Source organism: Ictalurus furcatus, chromosome 6, assembly GCF_023375685.1.
Source record: "Ictalurus furcatus strain D&B chromosome 6, Billie_1.0, whole genome shotgun sequence".
Classification (NCBI taxonomy): Eukaryota; Metazoa; Chordata; class Actinopteri; order Siluriformes; family Ictaluridae; genus Ictalurus; species Ictalurus furcatus.
In genome coordinates this window covers 12,096,065-12,120,534 of record NC_071260.1, presented here as the reverse complement: position 1 = coordinate 12,120,534, position 24,470 = coordinate 12,096,065, and the positions used below count along the sequence as shown (strand labels likewise).

At 37.6% G+C, this 24,470-nt stretch overlaps 1 protein-coding gene across 1 annotated transcript in view; it reads left to right on the top strand.

The window, feature by feature from the left end:
* Positions 1–862: 862 nt before the first annotated feature.
* The window catches only part of ramp1 (receptor activity modifying protein 1), a 43,998-nt gene continuing 20,390 nt past the window's right edge, over positions 863–24,470 (top strand). The window contains exons 1-2 of the mRNA XM_053626517.1: positions 863–1,367; positions 21,712–21,847. Coding sequence (XP_053482492.1) covers positions 1,307–1,367; positions 21,712–21,847 — 197 coding nt within the window. The 5' untranslated portion in view covers positions 863–1,306. The remainder of the gene's footprint in view (positions 1,368–21,711; positions 21,848–24,470) is intronic.

The following is a 24,470-nucleotide window of genomic DNA, read 5'->3' as shown; positions in this document are numbered from 1 at the left end:
TTGGTCAGGTGTCCACATACTTTTGGCCATATAGTGTATGTTGAGTCATGAAGTCAGTAGGATGAAGAAAAGCATTTGCGTATGTCAAAAAGCCCTCCTTTGCCTATGTAAAACACACATTTTTGCTTATGTAAATACAACCTCTCTGCACAGACTGGAAGACAGAAAAGCACTTTTATTGTAGCTTATGGGCTTAGAATACTCACTTTCGATTCTGCTCAATTCAGTGAGCTTTATTGGCATGGGGGTGGGGTGGGGGGTACAAAAACAAGTACACTTAATCACTCAGTGAAAAGGTTAAACAGAGCTGTGTGCCCTGTTTTTACATCTTCATGGAGACCAGATGGGGAATATCTGGCATTTGGCTTATCCCCACGAGGAAAACTGATTAATTTTTTTAAACTAAAAGATGCAAAAGGTTACTTTTGGTTAATGAAGTTAAGGTCAGGGTTAGATTAGGTGTAAGCATAGCAGTACTTAGCTGCATTAATAATGCCAGTGGAATGTGTGTGTCTTACAGCTTTAGGTACAGTGCTACTTCTGCTCTCTCTCTCTCTCTCTCTCTCTCTCTCTCTCTCTCTCTCAAAATCAATCAAGTCAAAGTCAAAAGGTTGCTACATGAGTTACCATGACAAATATTAACGCGTGTATTACAAAAGCTTGGATACAGACTTTGGGAGCAAATTAGAAAATAACTACAAAAATGAATAAGTAGGAACAAATGGATATACATTCAACAATACAGTCAAAAAGAAACACTAGTAACAAGACACTCATAGAACCCTGAGAATAATAATAAAAAAGATATATATATATATCTCTCTCTCTCTCTCTCTCACACACACACACACACACACACACACTCTCTCTCTCTCTCCACCCGCACGAGCTCACATGCGCGCACACAACCGCTCGTGCTCCTGTGAGTCCTTTCGGTCAGCACACCGATTCCCCGATGATTCTGGATATAGTGTATTTGTTTCTTTGATTTTTACCCAGTCTAAACCGGACTCATTTTTCCGTCACTGAAGTCTGATTGGTTTTGGACAGAAACACTTTAGGTCAGAATGTGATTCGTTCCGTCTCGCGCTCTGTGTCGCTCGCACGCGCGAGAACGGTCGCTGTTCTTCACAACTGCAACTCGCTCAGTGTTATCTGTGAAGAGTGGACTGCTCTGAACCTGCTTCTGTCTCTTACTCAGACATGCTGTATATGACAGTTAGGAGAATATAAATATCGGATAACGAGTAACTTGAGCAGAGAGGAAGACTAGAAAAACTTGTCGTCGGTGTGAAAATATCGCTTCATGATGGGAAACAGCGGCGTTTTACCCGCAGGGAGACATGCAGCTCTGTGTGTTATACTGGGTGAGTTGAACTAAACACACCACACACACCTACTGCTTATAAATAACACAAATTATATGAAGTAAACAAAACCAAAAGGTCTGCTCTCATTTATCATGCATATGGGCTATAAGGCCTAGCTGACTAGTTCCCTAGAGACACACGTAGAAATAACCAGGTAATAAAATCACAATGTAGACTAGGAGTTAGGTTTAAACCAATGTTTCATTATTATTATTATTATTATTATTACAGTTTCAGATTCAATGTTAACTCTAGTAACTCGTAGAATAAAAACGCCTGGACACACTTTCCCTTGTCACTGGGGTGGTACCATCATGGGAACATATTCTTCACCTTTATTCTGTATATTTTTACCTGGAAACCTTAAAAAATAGTCTAAGCTATACAGTTAATCCTTAAGGACCACTACTGTAAAAGCTAATTAATGCTGTACACTGCACACACTTTCCTAAGTAAACACTAAACATATAGAAGATCTACCCTTCATTGTACCACAATGGCAACTAGGAAAAGTAAAGACTGCTAGCATTATTACTGAGAGTGTACATGGGTCAATGGCTTAATTGGATAATTAATAATGGATGGAGAGCACCTCCTGTTGGATGGGCTTGTTCGCTTGTTCTGAAACTCGTTCAAGTGTGCCGTGCATACCTAACAAGCCTTTCCTGCCAGGCTTATTTGCAGGTTGAGAAAGATCCACGAGAGGCTTCTGCTTTAACTGTACATATGCTTGTTAGCAGATTTTTCTCTCTGTCTCTTTCACCATCTGTTTCTGATGCTCTCTCCTGAGCTTGGTGCTTTAAACACATACACATGCACACACACGGGTGTATTTTGGGTTTTGTGTGTGTAAGTATGAATTCATAGAGCGATTGGCTGCATGGATGCTGAAGCTACGTTCAGCACTTTTTTTTCCATTCTCTGGCACAGTTCATTAGCTCAGACTGCTGTTTCCTGGTCTCATCTGTGGGACACACAAGAAAGCTAGAGTTGCTGAGGCTTTACCCATCAACACATATACACTGCATCACATCCACTTCTTCCAAGATGGAGATGGATTCATCCTTCAAGGACACCGTTTTCACTTCTTTGATACCACAAAATTGTACTGGAATAGACCATTTGTGAACTATTAGTCACCCTAAACAGTGTTGTCAACTCTTCTAGGGATACAAGGTAATGTATACTCAAAAAGACACTAGAAGTCACCAGATGATGTAATTTTCATATTCACTGATCATTTGCATATCAAAAGGTTTCATGAAGGAAGATTTTCTGAATCCAGGATAGAACAGAATAAGATAAGGCTGTAGGGGAATAGAGATGAAAAGATTATATCTTATTTCTTTGGTCATGGCCCCACAAACTAACATTTTTAGTGTTTACAAAATACTACAATTTCTATCAAGAACTTGGGGAAAAATAAGTAGCAGTAGTGAGTAGTTGGAAATAGACACAAAGGAAATTATTACAGGTGGAATCACTTCTTTTATTACTTGAAAATATACCTGAGTCTAAATGAACAAAGAAGTATGGGACAAACAATGTCGATCAGTGATTGGGTATTGGGAACAATGGTGATCAGCGATTGGGTATTGGGAACAATAGTGATCAGTGATTGGGTATTGGGAACAATGGTAATCATTGATTGGGTGTTGGGAACAATGGTGAACAGTGATTGAGTATTGGGAACAGTGGTGAACAGTGATTGGGTATTGGGAATGAGTCGAGAGCACATGAAATGATGTGAAGGGGACGGGGCTTTCAGGAAGTGTTAGTTAATATTGGACAGTTCCAAACACCTGTACAAATCATTCCAGATTTATATGTGGCTCATTTGCCTTTTTATTTGTGGAGGAAATGACTTCTTTATTGCCATATTTTTGAGTGAAAACTCATACTAGCATACTCCAATGTTAAACTGAGGATCCCCTATGCAAAATGCATAAAAGTTATCAGGTTTGTTAGTATAATGTAATTGTAATAAACATCACTGGATATCATGGCAGTGTAATATCTTGTAGGTACAATACTATTTTTTATATCGCAGCAGGCTAGTTCCTTGTACGCATACTTAGAACTTAGACTGCACATTTTATGTGCTTGTTTTTTTTTTTTTAAATCTCACCAATATGTGTAGATTTAACCCAAGACTCTAAACCCAAGACTACTAAATATAAAAAGTGTAGGAAGAGTTGAAGGGAACTAGGACTAAGTGTTGAAGGGTCATGCAAGATACACAAATAAAACTTCATGTCATCCTCTGCACATTTCATTTCCAAATGCTGTGCCATTGTGCACTGAAAGTGAAAAGAACCTTTTTATAGTACATCTTAGCTTAAGGTCCGGAAATTGGTTTCTGTACTCACCCACTAAGGAAATGCTGCTAAGTACCACTAAGAGGTGTTTAGCGGAAGCGTGTTAAGGGACGAGAACACTATACAGAATAGCGTAGAGTTATGAGTAAAGAGAGAAAATATGTCTTTACCAAAACATGGGTCTGCTTGGGCTATTCTGAAGTAGACTGTTGTTTGGATATTGGCATCATGTTCCTAAAAATACTTATTCGGTTCCTCTACACACTGGCTCCTTAAGGTCTTTTATTTGTCTATTTCTTAATTTATGCTGTACTTCTTTCGAAGACTCTCTTGTTTACATAATTGGATAACAACTTGGATTTATTCAGTAGCATAATTCACATGAGGTTGGTAGTGTCACATCTGCAGTGAATGTTGGATTAATATTAATAGCTTCGGATGTACATTTTACTATAGTTAGTTCACATCTACTGCTGTTAAAGGCATGCAAAATCTTTTCCTGCTTATTCTCTGTCCACTGCATCTTTTCCCTGTACTAAGAAAAGATTCGAAACGTGTGGACTCAACTAATTTATAATAGAAGTATAATAGTATATAAATTTACAATTTTGTAGCACTTCAAAAAGCAACTGTAAAACTTCACCTATACAAGTCTTACGATAAGACAGACATGAGAGAAGGTCTTACTAATGCTGTTCTTATGGCGTTTTCAAACAATGGAGCAATATGATATGATTTAAAAAGTAATTAGGGTTAATTAAGGCCTATTTACATAGAACACAATGTGACTAAACAACAATCTTTTACAATGAGCCTGTTGTGTTTGATCTAGCCAAAATTATGTTCACCTTTGTCTAAATAATTTCTGAAAGCATTCTACAAAAGTATGTTTTGCATAAACATTTATTGACTGTGCAACAACTGTAAATGTTTAGACTTTCACTAATAATTCTGAACAAACAACTTCTCTTAGTACAGGGAAATGTGTCGAAATTATTGTCTGTTACAATCAGTCATGCATTTCTAATAAGTCCAGTATACAGTCCATACAGGATTTCGTAATTTTTTTTTTTTGTGATTATTGCGGCCAAAAATGCTTGATTTTGCCTGAAAACTTTTTTCAAAATTTGCGATGCAACTTGCAGTGGTTTTTTTTGTGCTTTTTTGGTGGAAAACTACTTGAACTGGCAAAATTGCAATTGCACAGAAATTGTTTTGCACTGTCTTTCACAGTGATGTTTGTTGGTAAATGAGATCTTTTAGCTGTACTTTTGTTACATGCATGTGAATTGAAGAGGGCTTTAGCTGAATGCGCATTGTGATGATTTCACATGACACATCTTGGCCCAAATCTGTGGAAAATCTGCGATAATTTATAAAAATGGCAAAATTGCTAAATCCTGGAGGGGCTGATTATATGTAAGATATAAGATATTTCTTTAAGGTTTTCTAAGAAATATTTTATATCTAATAAAATGCTTCTTTAATGTGGCTGTTAAAACATAAATCGGGACCAAATAGGAGTGATATCTTTAATGCACTTGACCTCATTCTTATAAAACCACAAAAGAATAAACATATTGATTGTCCATGTTTTTTTGTTTTTGTTTTTTTTGTACCAGAGATGCTGGCTAGGGAGATCAGTTCAGCATAGTACTAAGCTTTACTGTTCCATTACTCTGGGTGGTGGCAAAATTACCAACTCAATTATTTCCCTGCAAACCACCAACACATCAAAAAAATAATGGGAGCGGCTGAAATGGAGAACTCCATCATGGTGTCACTCGTGTCAGTCTGTGTGTGAGGAATGAAGGAAGGCATGCTCGACCTACCTTCTTGCTCTACTATAGCTATATTGATATCGATGTTTGCAGCCTTTACTAATATGTTCTCACTGTAAAGTGTGAACTTTGTCACCCTGTTAGAGCGCCACAGTCCCCATGATTTTACCTGTACACAAAGTGTCATGACCAAAACATGAAAGCACTACATCTACCATCTACACACACACTCACACACACACACTCACACACACACACGAAGGGATCTTCACAAACGATCGACAAAGTGATGAAGTATGGAAGAGCTTCATTCTGCTTGGTCTGAGTAATCAGATGGCCAATGGTGGGTAGAGACGGCAGCACTAATAAATGGAGATGAATGCAGACATGCTTTATTTCTTTCTGGTTGCCTGGAGAGCTTTGTATTTTATAGTTTAGCTCTTGAGACAGGCCCATTTTGTTTAACTAGCCGGATTCAGTGAGCTTTAAGCTTAGTGGAGTAGAATCTGAGACTCTCTGATATAATGGGTAAACCATTTCAAACATTTACAGATATAAATAGTATATTATAAATAGTGTATTATAAATATCTTAAACAGACTGTGACATTGCAAGCTGCAAAGACAAATGCACTCGCTGGCACATTTCTAGTCCTTTAGGTATAAAACACATTAGCATAGTCGTTGACTTTTGGAAGAACTGAATTCTGTTACTTTTGCCTCTGAAGAGTTCGTTAACACTAAAGCCCTTGCGTAACTTTGCCATTCCCAGTGTCTTCATTAGTAGCACTAATGCCACCCATCAGTGTATATGGAAAATAGATCATCACAGTGCTCTGTGCCATTATTGCCTCTTTAAATCTCCTCAATTGCAATTTGCAGTAGCAAACTGACTGATAGAGAATGAGGACAGTCATGCCTGGGAGCCTATTTATTTGCAGTGTGCTGCGCCACATGAACTGCTGAAGTAGCAAAGAAGAGTTCTCATTGGGGTATTGCTTTTATTTTGGGCAAATTCCTGTTCTGTTCTGTTGTTATCTCTATGGCAAATGCCTAGACAAAAATACAATTGGTAAGAAATGTCCAACACAAGCCATGCTGCTGTGTACAGAGACCAACACAGGGTTTTGTTGTCGCGTTTACAACGAGGCTGTGCTGTTTGTAAATTTACAGCAGTTGGTAAGCTGTAAATAATTGATAGTTAACTAAGGTGGGATGTCAGTAGGGAACTAACTGGGTGGAATGGAATGGAAACTCCTCACATTAGCTGATTATTCATTATGCAGATTGAGTCTGCTAAACAATCCATGATGTGTGGCTGTTGCATAAATTAGACGAAGGAAAATACAAGGTGGGAGTAATTTATCGTTCTTGTTTTCACGTATGATTGATAGTTGGGCGAAGACAACTTGTCAGAGACAACCCCGCTACATGGTACTGTGTAAAGCAGTGATTCCTGAAAGTGACTTTCACAGTCTTTTAAGGAAGATGATGTACTGAGATGCTGTACTGTCCTTCTTAACAATTCTTTTCAGGCTGCACTTTGAGAAATGAGATCTTGCAGAATAAGGAGACTGCAGAGCATTTGCTTGACTTGTAAGCACACTCATGATTGCAACACAGCTCTGTGTGTTGCCATAACATTTGAAGTGTTCTTGACAAGTGTTAGAGCTATATTTCAGGGTGAACTGAACACCTGGGATTTTCTCTAGTATGATCGTTTCACTGTTTGATGAGTACTAAAGGCCAGCGAACTTGGACAAAAGGCCAGCTGATAATTTTTCCGATCTTCAACTGTCCAGATTCAGTGAGCCTGAGCAAACCCTAGATTCAGATTCCTATTCTTGGAACCCAATGTTTTCTGCTGTTGTAGCTCATCTGTCTCAAGATTTGACGTGTTGTGTTTTTCTAGCTGCTTTTCTACTCACCACAGTTTGGTTATTTGAGTTACCATAGCCTTTCTATTAACTCAAACCAATCTGACTATTCCTCCCAGACCTCTCATCAACAAGGCATTTCCTCCTGCAGAACTGCTGCTTACTGGATGTTTTTTGTTTTATGCACCATTTTGTGTGACTGTTGTGTGTGAAAATCCCAGGAAAAATTCAGAAATACTTAAACCAACAAATCTGGCACCAAAAACCATGCTAGTTAAAGTCACTGAGAGCGCATTTTGTCTCCATTCGAATGTTTGATGTGAGCATTAACCGAAGCTCTTGACCTGTATTTGCATGACTTAATGCATTGCACTACCGCCACATGAATAGCAGATTGTATAATTGCATGAATGTGCAGGTGTATAGGTGTTCTTAATGAAGTAGCTGGTGAGTGTATATATGTCCTCAATACATTTTACAAATACAGTGAAAAAATAAGTACACCCCATGTAAATTGTTTTTTTTTTTTTTGTTTTTTTTTTTTACATATTTGGACAAGCAAACATTTGATCCTCTTTGAAACAGTGCTTATTAATAAAATTGATACACTCCATCAAATGACAATAAATTGCCATTTTGTTTGGTAATTTTCACAATTCTAATTAACAAAAATACTGTCACATTTTAAAAATAAGTACACCCCTACATTTATCACACCTTCAAATCCATAAAATTATGATCAGGTGTTCAAGATCAGGTGACAGTGATCAGAACCTGTTTAGGGAGGTGGAACCTGTCTTATTTATACCCCTCTCATATCTAGTGTCTGGTGTTCCCTTTGCTATTGAGGCATGCGGTGTGATCATGCTAAGATCTAAAGAGTTCTGTAAGGCTTTCAGAAAAAAGGTTGTGGATGCCTTTGAGTCTGGCAAGAGATTTAAAAAACCTCCAAATTATTTGAAATACGTCATTCCACTGCAAGGAAAATAATGTACAAATGGTTCAGATTTCAAATGACTGCCAATTTGTCCAGGACTGTCTGTCCCAGCAAATTCCACACAAGAGCAGTCAGTCTGATGCAAAATGAAGTCTCCAAGAACCCCAAAATTTCATCACAGGACCTGCTAGTAAGTCTTGCAGCTGTTGGTGTCAAAGTGCATGCTTCTACAATCAGAAAGAGATCGCACAAATTTGACCTGCATGGGAAGCGTGCCAGAAAAAAAAGACTTTGCACAAATACAGTTTGCCAATCAGCATATAGGCAAAGACCAGGGATTTTGGAATAATGTGCTCTGGACAGACGAATCATAGATAGAGTTGTTTGGCCACAGTAACAGCAGACATGTTTGGCAGAGAACAAAGACAGCTTTTCAGGAGAAACCCCTCATACCAGCTGTGAAGCATGGTGGTGGGAATGTTATGGTTTGGGGTTGCTTCGCTGCCTCAGGGACTGGGCAGCTTGCAGTCATTGATTCAACTATGAATTCTGTATCATATCAAAGAGTGCTTGAAGATAATGTGAGGCCATGTGTCCGAAAGTTGAAATTTAACTCAAAGTGGACCTTTCAACAGGATAATGATCCTAAGCATACTAGCAAATCCACCAAGGAACGGCTCAAAAAGAAGAAATTGAGGGTTATAGAATGGCCTAGTCAAAGCCCGGATTTGAATCCCATTGAAATGTTTTGGGGGGATTTGAAACGGGCAGTACATGCAAGAAAACATCTTGCAACTGAAAGAATTTTGCCTGGAAGGGTGGTCAAAAATTCCAGCAAGCCAATGTCAGAGACTGGTAGACAATTATGCAAGCGCCTACAAGGAGTTATTTCTGCTAAAGGGGGCATTACTAGCCTCTGGGGCCAAGTGTGTACTTACTTTTTCCACAGAAGAATATCACATCTATTGATATTTCTGTTGAATAAATTATTGAAAAACTCATTTTCCTTGTGGTTTTGTTCAAGTACATCAAGTTCATTAATAGGCACTTGTCCAAATGTCAAAAAAGCCAACGATTTCCATGGCATGTACTTGTTTTTTCATATTAGTGTATATTATGGAACCAATTATGCCAATTCACTCTCCCACATTTGTATGACCATACTTCTCCAGTAATATTCACTAACCCGTGTCTTCACTACGAGTTAAAAATGCAACTAAATTTCCAGCAGCGAACCAGAGTGCAAGGATTTGATGAAGTGTTGCAGTGGTGAGTCACTGCAGCTCATAGCGAATGCCTGTGTTGATGGGAATCAGCATTTATATAATGGCTGTGAGTGATCTATCACCAGTACAGCCGAGTGGGGTGACATTCTGTTCTGCCTGTAATTACAACATCCCAAAGGGTCGGCACAATCTCGAATATTACAGGAGGCTCTGATAAATGTTATGTGTGTGTGCGCAGGTGTGTTTTGTGTGAGGTAGGGAGAGAGCAAAGGGCTCGTGGCATTTACTACTGTCGATAGACGTAAAGCATCTCTGGAAATGAGCAAGGCTGAACCAAGCGAGGGACAATTTGCAACAACACATTAGATTATTTTCCTGTATGACAGATCATTACAGCCCCAAAGCTGAAGTTTGTATGCTGCATATAAACTAAACTCGTCACTTCGGGCAGTTAGCTGGAAATGGAACTGGAAATTAGCTGGAAATTATTGCATTCCCATGGCAATAGAAAATCACAGTTAAAAATTTTTGACTGCTTATATTTTTATGGCCTGAAAAGGATATTTGTTGCCATGTTGCTCTTGCTCTCTGCTTGTATCAACATGGAGATTAATGTGTGGCCTACTAGTCTTTCTCCACTTTCTGTTTAGTGTGTTCCAGGCTTAATGATGTCAACATCCCATTTCTCAATTTCATACAGGAATATTATGAATCGCTATTCACATATTTGCAGCTGGAAAAAAAAGATCTAATCCACCAAAATATAATTGTTTTTCAATATTAACCATTGTGTCTGATAAATACCGTAGAAGATGAGTGGCCATTCATTTCCTGTTTTCTTTTATCTTAGCAATAACAGGATTTAAGGATATGTTAGGAAACCACAGAAAATCCAATATTTGAAATACTGCCTGCAATTTGTAGCAAAAGCGGCGGAAATGAATAGGAGGAGTGCTCATTATGTCTCTTTGACGGCAACACCTCGGCCGGTGGATCTAGCTGCTGGCTCATATCCTGTGCCTCTGCCTCAGATTTTAAGAATGCATTTACTACATGCTTCATTTGCCGATGTGCGTTGGCTGGAGACACTCAGCGAGCCGAACGCTTAATTCCCAGATTACATGGCAATGGCACTCTAAAAACACATGACAGCTTGACATGGTAACAAAGAGCGTGATTAATTTGGGTATTTAATAAAAGGCAGCCACTGTACAATAACACATCTCTGAGAGCTGCACCACCAGGTGTTTATGTGTATGTATGTGATGGCATGGTGCCTTAGAGTCAATTCAAATTGCCTGAGTAATACATTATTAATTTTAGGTGAAGGATTATGGTAGATATTCTAAAAGACATCCGTGTCTCTGACATTATGTGCTGAAAGAATAGTTCTTGATACAGCCTGCAATAAATAGTGCCACATAACATCGATATGTTATTATTGTTTATTAGTAGTTAAGTAAACATATGGCCTGTTGTAAGACACTCGTTGTAGTGCAGATTTGTTATTTTCTTTGTGGTCAGGAATAATGCAGTATTTGTTTAATGCATATAATGAAGCACACATACAGGCATGGACAGAAAAAGAGAAGGTGGTGTCACTGCACCTGCAAGAAGCAGCATTTCTCAGAAGACACACGTCAAGTCTGACTCCTGATAACTTTCCGGTATTTGCCTAGTGAATTTAATAAAGCTCACAGCTCCTCTGCAGACACTTTCCTACAGATAATTGGTTTTAAAGAGAGATGGAGAGAGGTGTCACGAGTGTAAATAGAGGTGAATCAACTGAAAACATGTTCGAATATCATTAGTGAAATTTCAGTGGGAAAGAATGATCATGTTTTAACTTTTTTACTCTTAGATCAAGAACCTTACTATTGCATAGAGTATTGACAATTACTCTTAAAAAAATGTATTGTAAGTTAAAGAATGAACTTAAGAAGTTTCCAGTCTGTACAGCATGACATATTTTACACAAACCAGATAACAATCTTAGAATCTGAACTCTTCGCCCTTAAGTCAGTTTGGACACACCATGCTCTATTTGAAGCGTAGTTTGTGTATATTATGCAACAGCACACCTTCAGGAAACATGTACCGAAACTGACACTGAGAGTGGGTGAAACCTAAGAACCCCTGGAACTTCTCACTTTGTTGGCATAATACAAAATGTAATTTGTTGAAACATTTTCAATTCAGAAGTTTCACAGTTTAATTTGTAATGTATATACAGTGAGGGGAAATAAGTATTCGGTCACTTCTGCTTTTGTTATTTAATATACTAATAGTACATACCATATCCACTTCACAAAACACATAATGTCTTTTGACTTTAAATATGAACAAGAAAGTATGTATTTATTAGCATAAACAAAAATATGTTTAAAAAAAACAAATTGATGGGAAGTAAGTATTCAGATACTATATTAAATATATTAGAAGATTTCATGTAACAAATAGAAATCATGATAAAGGTGAAGGATCTTCCTAAAGTTTTCAGGGACAAAATTATTAAACAACCCTACAGTGCCATTGCAAAGACATTAAACATCTCTGCCAGTACAACTGGTACAATAATATGCAGGTGGAAATTTCATATTACCACAACTAATAATCCCTGTACAGGTGTGGCTTGATAATGATTAGTAATTAGTAATAATATTAGTAAATAATAAAATAATTGTACTAATGATTTGGAAAGTAAGAGAAAAGTCAGCAATCACACGAAAAGAGTTGCGAGATGACATGAAAGCAGTTACACAGAGAACAATAAGCACCGAACTGCATTGCACTCATCTCCGTTCCTACACCCCATACAAAACTCCTCTGCTGAAAAAGAAGCAGACATATGCATCTAAAAACATTTAGACAACTCAAACTCTTTTGGAACAATATACTTTGGTCTGATGAAATCTTTGGCAGTAATTCAGCTCGTCATGTTTGGAGAAAGGAGGGTTGCGCTGTACGAGCTCACGAACATTGTACAAACAGTGAAATATGGAGGGGGAAGAATTTTGATATGGGGTTGCTTCGCTGCAAATGGTACAAGGGCATTACACGTTATCGAAGGAAATCACCAGAATGGAGCGATGTACTGGGACATATTAGAGAAGAATTTAATCTCGGAAGTGTCCGAATACTTACTTCCTCTCAACTGTATTTCTCCGTAAAGCTACAGCTGTACTTTGTAAATATTTCTACCTCCACTGAGTGAGACATTGCAGCACCAAAGTCCATTTCTGTCAAATCTCTTTGTTCCATCCTTTTCACTTCAAACTTTGCCTTTTTGACATTACTGTAATAGACAGATCATGGCTTGCCATTATTGGCCTTTCACGATTACTGCATAACAGCCAATTACCGTCTAAAGGCTCCATTAAGCTTTCAGATTCTCTGAGGATTTTATGTGGTAAGGTCAGTTGTTTTACCAATGATGCTCCCAACAGTTTAATGAAATTAAGCCCATTCTTTTATTGACCAGTATTCCTATTCACCAAATGGCCTCAAGCTATGTTTACGTAAGTGTAACATAAATGTGAGTGTGTGCTTAATGTGTGCCAATTACAGATTTCATCAAGGATAAACTGAATTTGATACCTCCTACATTTCCTGCAGTGATTCTACACACCTCATATATCATTGTGAACAGGAAGCCTTACTCCTTCCACTCTTACCCCTTACTGATTTAATAAACTGCACTATAAATGAGTGTATATTACATTATTTTTCATGAAAAAAATTGTCAACCTACATTACACTAAAAATGTCCTTTATCATCTATACTCACCGTCCACTTTATTAGGAACGCGAGTACATCTGCACATTCATGCAATTATCCAATCAGACAATCATGTGTCACCACTGCAATGCATAAAATCATCATGCAGATACAGGTCAAGAGCTTCAGTTAATATTTATATTAAACACCAGAATGGAGAAAAATGTGATCTCAATGACTGGTGTGGTTTTTGGTGCCAGACAAGCTGGTTTGAGTATTTCAGAAGCTTATTATCTCCTGGGATTTTCACGCGCAACAGTCTCTTGCGTTTATACAAAATGGTGTAAAAAAACAAAAACCTTCAGCGAACAGCAGTTCTACAGACGCAAATGCCTTGTTGACACAGTAAGTGCTGTCACAGGAGTGTGGCCAGACAAAGCTGACAGGAAGTCTACAGTAACTCAAGTAAGCACTCTTTACAACTGTGGTGAGCAGAAAAGCATCTCAGAATGCTCAACGGGGCAAAACTGCACAGCTTCTGATTAGAAAACCACCAGGTGACATTTTCCCACCTGAAACTGTCCAGTTTCAGTGAGCCTGTGCCCACTGTAGCCACCGATTCCTGTTCTTGGCTGGCAGTATTGGAACCTGATGTGGTTGTGTGATGTGTTGTGTGCTTTTGTTTTTCTCACCATGGATTTAAAGAGTGGTTATTTTAGTTACCGTAGCCTTCTTGTGAGCATGAACCAACAATTAAGTCACTGAGATTTTCCCCATTCTGATGCTTGATGTGAACATTAACCGAAGCTCTTGACCTGTATTTGCATGATTTTATGCATTACGCTGATGTCACATGATTGGCCGATTGGATAACTGCATGAATGAGCAGGTGTATAGGTGTTCCTATTAAAGTGGCCAGCAAGCGTATATTTGCAATATTAATTTAGTGACTAAATAGTGACTCAGGGCCACTAGACAAATTGTTGAAGAAACTATTGTTTTCTGTCTGGCTAATTTATCATCACCTCTGAGAAGACTCATTGAGATAATGTGAAGCATTCAAAAGCATGATCTTATTGATTATGTAAGCTACATACCACTGATATCATATATAACTCAGCTGCGTAATTCAGTCATCATTTAATATATTAGAACATCTTTTGTCAGCTTTACCAGATTCAGTTGTGTGTAATCTTACACCAACATCTATAGGGGTCAGTAATTACTCTTCCACTAATTTATTCCCGACCAATTGAGTGAATTTGGAGTGAACTGCACACTTAGCTGTCTGAAATGACTGGTGTTTTTTTTTTTTCTGCATTAACTTAGGGACACTGACTACTGCATGCCGCCCACTGTTAATGCACAATATGTCTATGGATTTCACCTAAGGCAAAATCGCCCCCTCTTTCTGCTTCAAAGACAGAACATGAAGTTCCGGTCTATTATTCATGTCCTTTTTTTTCCCTACTCAGTAAAAGCTTGTTCTTGCATGAGTTGTCTATGAGTAGGCCAAGCATTTTCACTTTTTTGCAGGTGAGTGTCACAGTGACCTTTGGCCAATGACAGTCACCCTGCTTTGAGAGCACAGTACATGTGCTTACTGAGCACTTAGTATCTCCATAATTAGATTTGATTGCTTATGACAAAAAATTTATGACATAGTTAAAATAGGTAGAAGTTCTCCCGCAAGACCAAACATTCTCACTTACAGGTACAGTACATTTGCATATGGATGTCCATGAACTATGTTATTTTAAACACTTAACTCAATGAGCCAAAGGTATTATGTGAGTTAAAAAGCCAAATCAAACACTGTATGTTCCCCAGAAAACTTTTCCCCCAGAAATCAGTGCTGGCTTTCGCATTTCACATGAGATCCTTGTGTCAGGCTTTGAATATGTAGAAAGCTTTGACGGAACCAATACAGGAGGGTCACAGAAACCTCACATTGGAGCTCCATGCCTTTAGCTAGAACTATATTACACGTTTCATCTGCTAACTTGTGTTTGAAACCCCCACACAAATGTAATGTTGGTTGGCAGTCGAGGCTTTCAAGAGCAGAGGAGTACTAACCCTGAAGCTCTTGATTCCTGAGAGAGGCACAATTCTAGTATGTTTTTGTTCTGCTCTAAACATGGTTACACAGGATATACAGTCATGTGAGAAAATAAGTACAGCCCATGGAAATTGTGGTTGTTTTTTTTTGACATATTTGGACAAGCAAACATTTGATCCTCTTTGAAACAGTGGCTATTAATAACGTTGATACATCTTCATCTCCCTCCACTGGCTTCCTGTAGCCGCTCGTGTCAAATTCAAGGCCTTGACGCTCACGTACAAGACCTTGTCTGGAACAGCACCCACCTACTTCAACACTCTCGTGAAGGCTTACGTTCCCTCACGCAATCTGTGATCAATCAACGACCGACGCTTAGTAGTGCCTACTCAGTGTGGCTCGGGGTCCCTTTCAAGAACCTTCAAACTAACTATTCCTCAATGGTGGAATGAACTTCCAACCTCAATCCGGACCGCAGAATCTGTCACCTTCTTCAAAAAAAACAGCGGAAGACCCACCTCTTCTGTGAGCACTTAACTAACCCCTATAAAAAAATAGTAAAAAAAACGTACTGTAGCACTTACACCTCTACTCTGTGCACTTTGCTTCTTCTAGAACTCAATTAAATGATCTTGTATGGTAGCACTACTTGTATTGTTCTCTGCCTGATATATCGCTTTGCTTCTATTTTCTCATTTGTAAGTCGCTTTTTATAAAAGCATCTGCTAAATGAATAAATGTAAATGTGAATGTAAGAAAACCCTCAAACATTTTGAACCGAAAGAATATTGCATGGAAGAGTGGTCAAAAATTCCAGCAAGCCAATGTCAGAGACCGGTGGACAATTATGCAAAATGCCTATAAGAAGTTATTTCTGCTAAAGGGGACAATGCTAGCTTCTGAGGCCTAGGTTGTACTTACTTTTTCCACAGTGGAATATCACATCTATTGATATTTCTGTTGAAGAAATGATTGAAAAAGCTACATTTCCTTGTGGTTTTGTTCAGGTATATCAGCTTTATTACTAGGCACTGTTTCAAAGATGATTAAATGTTTGCTTGTCCACATATGTCAAAAAAGCCAACAATTTCCATGGGGTGTACTTAATTTCTTACATGACTGAAATATATACTATATATAATATACTGCATTGTACTGTACATGCACTCATTATGTTCTACAATACACCATTTATCCTCCATAAAACAACACTGTGGAATTCATTGTGCCCTTTTGTATAATACATATACAATAGTAGCATTTCCGTTGCTATTTGAGTGCTCCTTCGCCATAGACTTATTCCGCTTTTCCAGTGGCTAGCCTTGAATCAGGAACAATTGTTCGTTTAAAAAAAAAAGTACATTGTATATGCCCTGATAACTAGTAATGTCAAAAATCATCACAAAAGTGATCTCCAAAACAAAACAACAACGGAAAAGCATATCTGTATAGAGCTAGCTAGTTCTCTAACATCAGGCTTATTTATTAGCTGGTTAATGCTAGCTACTTGGTCACCTGACAATTCCCATTCACCAGCTCTCTCCTATTACACAACATCGACCAACCAAGGAAAGTGACATGTGCTAACATGTGCTGTCTCCAAGATGCGGGAAGCCAGCCAACTGCATATTTTTGAATTGCTGCTCATACTGCATCACAGGGCACTGTAACACACTTGGAGGATCTGCCCTTTTCTGCATACACAAGTTCAAAGATGCCCACAATTGGGTAGTATCGCTGAGATTAATAGGGGAATCTTTGGCTACCGAAAAAACTGTAATATATTGTACATATTAGGGCTGCAACTAACGATTATTTTCATAATCGATTAGTTGTCCGATTATCCCCCCGATTAATCCATTAATCAGATGGGGCTGGGCAAACTTTCAGTACCATTTTTTTTTGTTTATTTAAAATAAAATCCACAAACTGAGTGTTACAAATATAAACTTCAGACTAAAACTTTACACAACTGTTTATCCAAAAGAGAAAAGAACCCAATACACACACACACACACACCAGAATATATATTATTAATTTAGGACTGTAGTTTAATTTGGTGCTTTTTGTGCATCCATAAAAATAATGCATAATAATTTATCATATTTATGCATTATTTTTATGGATGCACAAAAAGCACCAAATTAAACTACAGTCTTAAATTAATAATAAAAACTCACTTTCACTGCACCTTGTGGTTTCTGTTACTCGCTGCCTTTAGGAATATTATTTTACTTGTGTTTACTTTTGATCATAATGTTTTAATTATACATTACAGATCTTACTCGCGCACTGTCTGTGTATCAGTGCGTCTACACTGTGCGTGATCAGCAACGCAGCCTCGTTAATAACACATCACTTCCGCTATAATAAACGACAGAATTTACACTGCAAGCGCGCAAATACAGCATATAATGAGAATAAACTTAAATTAAACTAAACCTTTAAGCAGCTTGCACCACTTTCCCCTGCCCCTTACACACAGTGGAGCATTTTGGATATAAACATAACTTTGTCCTCGTGCATCGGTTTGGTTTCCGTGGTGTTTAAAATAAAATGTACTCCTGCCTTAGAGGACTTGGAGGTTACACACTTTCTTCCTCAGTCACGTGAAGATTTCACCTCCGTCTGATGGTGACTGAGGTCATATTGGGAATAAAATGTAACGCTGACAGAAAGTAAACTGATGAAAGTCATTGTTATTGACTCTGGGAGTCTGCTAATGCTAGCGTTGTATGACGTCATGCATATACTTCCGGTTAGTAAAAAAACCCCCCGCTAGTGATCTATTTGAGATGATATTAACTTTCTAAAATCCACACACTAGACTGTAGTGCAGAGTGCATAGTGTAAGTGTACAGTACTTCATTTGGGACACAACTTTAGTATTTACTCTCCGAATCTCCAAATCTCCCCCGTGCCGTGCGCAGACCAACTAATCGATAATGAGATTCGTTGACAGCGATTATTATCGATTTTATCAATTAGTTGTTGCAGCTCTAGTACATATACATTGTATTATATACTGTATCATGCAGTGTATAAATACACAGAATATATGAAAATAAAAATATAAAAATATGACAAAAAAGCAGAATATATGACAGTAAATGGTAACAATTTGTAATACTAGTACTAGCAATTTGAGTCACCAAATTTTATATTTATATAATGATAAAATGTGTGTACACAGAATAATATACGTTTTCTTCTTTCTTTTCTCTGTGGAATTGTATAGTCTTGATTATTGCATAGTGCACTGCACTGTATGTAAGAACTGAAAAAGAAAGATGAAAACAGGAACACAAACACCATTAAGATGTTAAGATGTTTTCAAAATAACATCCAGCTAGTTGAATAGATCAGTCTGTCAAGCTGTAAATGTGCTTGTGAACTCTGCTGCTCTTTCCATCATTTTAATTCTGTTTACCTCTTATTGCAGGCTGTCTTCAGCATACAGCCATCGTCATGTAATAGCCAGGAAATTACTATAGAAGCCTTATCACCAAACACAGAGCTCACACTCAAGCATGTACACACACTCCCACACAGAAGGAGAAGCACAGAAGCATTGATCTGTGACTGACATCTTCTCCCTCTTACTGAGGGTCTCTCTTCTGTCACGCGACTAAACCCATAGACTTGACGTTGCCTGACATTAAGCAGAGATGTCCCTGTCACAGTGTCTGAAACAACAAAGGCAATGCCAATCATGCCCTGTGTGGCTTTATGGGTCATCGCTTTACACTTTGATCAAAACAGGATATGAATGAAGGATAGAATAGGAAGGAGACTGCAAAGCACATCAGAAAGGTGTTATTTTTTATTTTATTTTTTTATTTATTTATTTTTTACAAGTGCTGCATATTAAACCTATTGTAGTGAATTTAACTATCCTTTTGTGTTTCTTCTCTTTATAATTCTGTCCTCTCAGCCCAACACTTTGTGTCTCCTGATTTGATTTGTTTTTCTTTCTGTTACATTTTATATAGAGAAAAAAAAAGACACAGAGCAGAAATGTATATTTTCTGAGAAAATGTTCACATTTTCAGCTAGGAGTTTTACTGGAGCCTTACCAAAGCCTTGTGCCTTATTAGCTGTAGTTCACAGTGGTTTATGGGAGTTTGTATTTTTCACTGGATTTTGAGTCTAACATGACAGAAATCAATTCACCCAACTGGTCAGATTCAGTAAGTGATTTAAGTTATGATGTTCAACTCAGTGTGTTCATCAACAACCTGCTTGTAGGTTCTATAGTATTTAATTTGCTTAGTCAAACATGGCCGACAATGTTCATTGCCGGACCTGACATTTTTTTAATGAGGTTAAATTGTTTGATTTTTAGGATTGTACTAGAACTCTTAAGTCAATAATACTAACCAGGGCTTGACATTAACGCTTGTCCGGGACAAGTAAATTTTTTGGACAGGCAAGTGAAAGAGACTTTTACTTGCCCGAATGGACAAGTAGACTGAAAATGTCAAGAACAACAACCAGAAAAACAAAAAAAGTTATAACCAAGTTCACGTTTTTCTGCTGCTGAAAATAATCTAGACCGTGTAGGCTGCTGCATACAGCAGAAACCAGGAAAGTGAAAGTTTAAACAAGCAGTTGCTTAGAAACAAGCTTGACCAATCAAAATTCGATTCTACTTTACCTCAGGCAACAGCAGCGAAGCACATCATTTTCATTTTCTAAAAAGCAATGTTTCTCAAGCCTCCACAACCCAGCCAAGCACCTGGTAAAGCATCGAACTCACAGATTATGACAATAAAATGGAAAGGAAATTTATGACTACCTAGAGGGATGAATTTGACTGGGTGCAATATGTAGAGAAAGATGGACTGATGTTTTGCATTGTCTGTTGGATACATCCCAATGTGGCTGACAAGTAAGTTAATATCGCGTAATTTTATTTGTATAGACTGACTGATTGACTAGGCTGGACTACGTTTCTTAACTCGGATAAGTGGTTTACTGACGATTGAGATATGAATAAGACATTCACTATAGCTAAAGTCATTAATATTGAGACTGTGGCAATTAGCTACCTACAATGCTTACATAGGCCTATTTTCACTAGGTCAAACTGTCTATTTGTACTGTTATCTTAATGCTTTTCTTACGCCACCTTCACATACTTTGCCTGAGGTCATATTCATTTGCCTGAGGGATATTTTGAGGTCATGTTCACAGCTCCGTACACTTGCTGTAATGTTACCATAAACACTGCAGCTAGCTACATCGTTACCCAGGGTAACTTTACTTTTCTAGTAAGTTGTCTTTCGTAAGTTTAGACACCATAGAAACAGAAAGTTTGACATGTTGCTTGATACACACACACACACACACACACACATTTGTGGCAATATTTTGGCCACAAATACATTTAAAAAAAATTAAGTTTATGCGTTTGCTTCTTTCCATGACCGCAACAGTGCTGTTGCCAGCTACTACATCACTGTCTAGTATGGTGCTGTGTAAAGTTGGATGAGTTCCAGTGTGTTTCCAGTGGCAATGTGGGTATGCAGATTGTGTGTGGAATCAAAAGTACTTCAGAGGACTACTTTTGCATCATTTGATATTATTATTAATAAATCATCATTGTGTCATGCTGGTGCAGCCGGTAGCGTTGCTGCCTCACAACTCTAGGATTCCTAGTTCAATCCTGATCTCAGGTTACTGTCCGGGTGGAGTTTTGTATGTTTGTATGTTCTCCCTATGTCCACATGGGTTTCTTCTGAGGTTTTCTGGTTTCCTCTGACCTACCAAAAATATCAGTGGGAGGATTGGTTATGTTAAATTGCCCCTATGTGTGAATGTGTGTTCAGGATGCACTGCAACTCCTGACTCACACCCAGAATTCCTGGGATAATCTCAGACTCCACTGACCAGGATAAAACACTTATTGAAGACGAATGAGTTAGATCCATTTTATTCAGTGTACTAATTGTAGAAGATGTGTAATATACTCTTCTAGAACATTCTTAATCTAGCTACAGCATTCTGAATAAGCTGTAGCCCACATTCCTGCAAATAAAGCCTTACAATTATTTAAAGCGAGACAAGATACAATATACAAGTCAACTTCTTAGCATCTTTCATTGTGAAGTAGGGACTAACATGAACCGGAAATTCATTTATAATACTAGTTTGTCCTTCTTTGGCTGACGATTTTCATTTATAGTTGCACATGGCACCATGTTAAAATAATTTTTAGGCAGTAAAGGAGAAAGAAAAAAGAGAAAACATTGAAGGCACTGGAATCTGTGCCAGGTATATAAAGTAACAGATCACAGCTCTGATGTAGAATCTAACATTACGTACACGATGTAGTATTGAATTTATTTATCAGAAGACAAATATAGGAAGTGTTGAGATCGCTGTGCAGGACCTTCCTAAATCAATTATTCTTTTTCTTGCAGCGACTCTCTCTGCAGTAGCGATGGCTTGTAACAGCTATTATGAGAATGCTATCAAGGAGTTATGCCTGGCTAAGTTCAAGGAGGACATGGAAGCTCTGGACCAAGGCCACTGGTGCAGTTGGGAGGACACAGTAGAGTGAGTAGCAGCCTATTTCACACCACACTGCCATTGTCTCCATCTCCCAATAGACTTGAAATGAACATCCACAGTCTTAGATCAATGAAAACCTACATGAAGAACCGAGAACCCTGAAGCAATTTATTTGGAATACTTTAAACCATTTGTACTTCTTGTCCATTCTTGCAGCTTTTGAAATGTGTCCAAAACAGACAGTCAATACTGCCAAACCAACCTATTAATCTTCAACATGTTTCAAGCCTGAGGTGCCATAGCTGGAAGCATGCTGAATCAGAAACATTTTAATAACAAGCCACCATGCAGTTGACAGTGGTCCATGAATCTTTTAGCATTTAAGAATAACACTGTCCCCATTACCACAATATGGGAAAAGGAATTGGCCCCTTATAAACCAAATTGGGACTGGATATGGGAAAGTATTCTTATGATGTCTAAATACCCCATCCACCAAGACATATACTATAAACTTATTCATAAGGCTTACACTACTCCTTATAAGTTGCAGAGAATTAAGCATTTGCCTACTCCTTTTTGTTCACTTTGTAATTTTAAATATTGTGGGGACGTATATGCACTTGTTCTATGACTGCCAACTCATTAGCAAGTTTTGGGATGAGGTTTTCTGAATTCTGTAAGAGTTATGTGACAGAATTATTGTTAGACATCCCAGTCTTTGTTTGTTAAATGATGATGCTGACCTTAATTTTAATGCTAATCAACATATGATCTTTCACACTGCACTAACTGCTGCCAAGAAGGTAATATTTAAAATTTGATTTGAACCTACATTTCTGGCACACAAAATGTGGCTCTTAGAACTAAACAATATTGCACTGCTAGGATGCTCAACAGCTAGAATAAAAAAAAGCTAAACCAAGAACAATAAAGGCATGGTCACATTTTTTGAGAAACTCTCTAAAATAATATCTCAGTATGGCAGTTGAGAATATTTAAGGTCACCCAAAAGAGGCAGTAGGTGGTACCTTAGGTGTGTGCTAATAGCTTGTGCTCCCCCTCCTCCCACCCCCACCATTTGTTTAGTTGTTTATTTGTTTTCTCCTCTTTTTTGTAATTATGCAAACCCTGGTTTGTACATAATTCTGTTGTGTCATGTACAATGACCATGTTCTGCAACAAAACAATCACGAAAAAAACACAATAACACTGTCAATGGATGGCAGTTCCTAAAGCTGCATTGAGAACACAAACAATTCTGCTTCCCTTAATCTGTTACTACAGCCTAATCTTGTGTGAGTGAGCCTTCAGACACAGCAATCACAGTTAATGGCTTCCAAAGCAGAAGTGGTTATGGGCCGGTTCTTAATAGAACACGTGTCTGTACTTGCTTGATTCTCATTTCATTCAGATTATGTCTTTTGGTCTGAAGCATAAACAGCTAGGTCTGAAATGATACTGTTCTGTTATGGAAACATGTAGTGGAGTTTTAACCATTTAGATAAAATCAAAAAAAAAAAAAAAAAAAAAAATTACAAAAAAATTGTAATGCATACTGTTTATTCATTCAATAATTAATTGTCTATTATTCATTTTGGTCAATATAAAACACTTCTCTTATTAAATAATGTAAAAAAAAAAATAGTGTTCATCAGATTCAATTTATTTAAGGCTTTATTGTAAACATTAGTACTTCATTAGTAGAAGTAACCTCAAAGTGTTTAGTGAATGTCTAAACAATTTAAATAATACAATTTTGTTCATTTAAAAAAAGAAAAGAAAAGATGACCACATTTCAGTAATGAGACTCAGTGTTACAGTAATGTGAATTTAATTTGTATCCCACACTGTCAACATATCTTGTTACAACTGTTTGTTCCAGCTTATTTTCACAATTTTAAAGTTAGTAATGTATACAAATAAGACCAGCAGGTAGTGCTGCATAGATACGAAAATGATAGCTTAATGGCACTGTACATTTTGACTATACTTACACGAAGGGCACAGACACACGGTTTATTTACTCATTATTTAGACACAATATTTTGGGGTCTGAGAGGCTAATAACCGAATTATAATTACACAAAGAATGCAATTATCAGCTCAAAATTCTTTATATTTACAAAATAAAGACAGAAAGGAAAGCAGCCATTTTTTTAACTTAAAGCTGCCTAGTTAAAATGTTTTGGTTATTCAGAACTTATTCCCAGCCACATGGGCTGGCTACAAGCCATAACTTTTTTGATGGGCCGGTATGTAAACCAATGTCTATTTTCAGGATATGTAGAACCAGCCTGCGTGGGTGATGCCAGCAAGTTATGCCCAAGTATGAGGACAGGGTGCAAAAAAGGACAAAATTTTCACAATGGGGCTATGTGATTCTGAAATGGGAGTCAGGATTTTTTTTTTAGAATTGAGATCATGAGTTTCGCTCACAATTCTTTTACGAATTTTGTAAGGAACAATATGCATATTTATAAAAGTGTGGTAGCTACGTTTTGCTAGTGGATGTTTGTGAATGACCTATTGTCTGCATTTTGAATTGCTGATTTACTGGGAATAGTCTATATCCTGAGGAAAAATAACTGCTATGAAGTATAAAAACGAAAACTTTTTTTGCCTAGAACTAAGCGACATGCAAAAAATCCTCTCAAAGTTAAAAGGA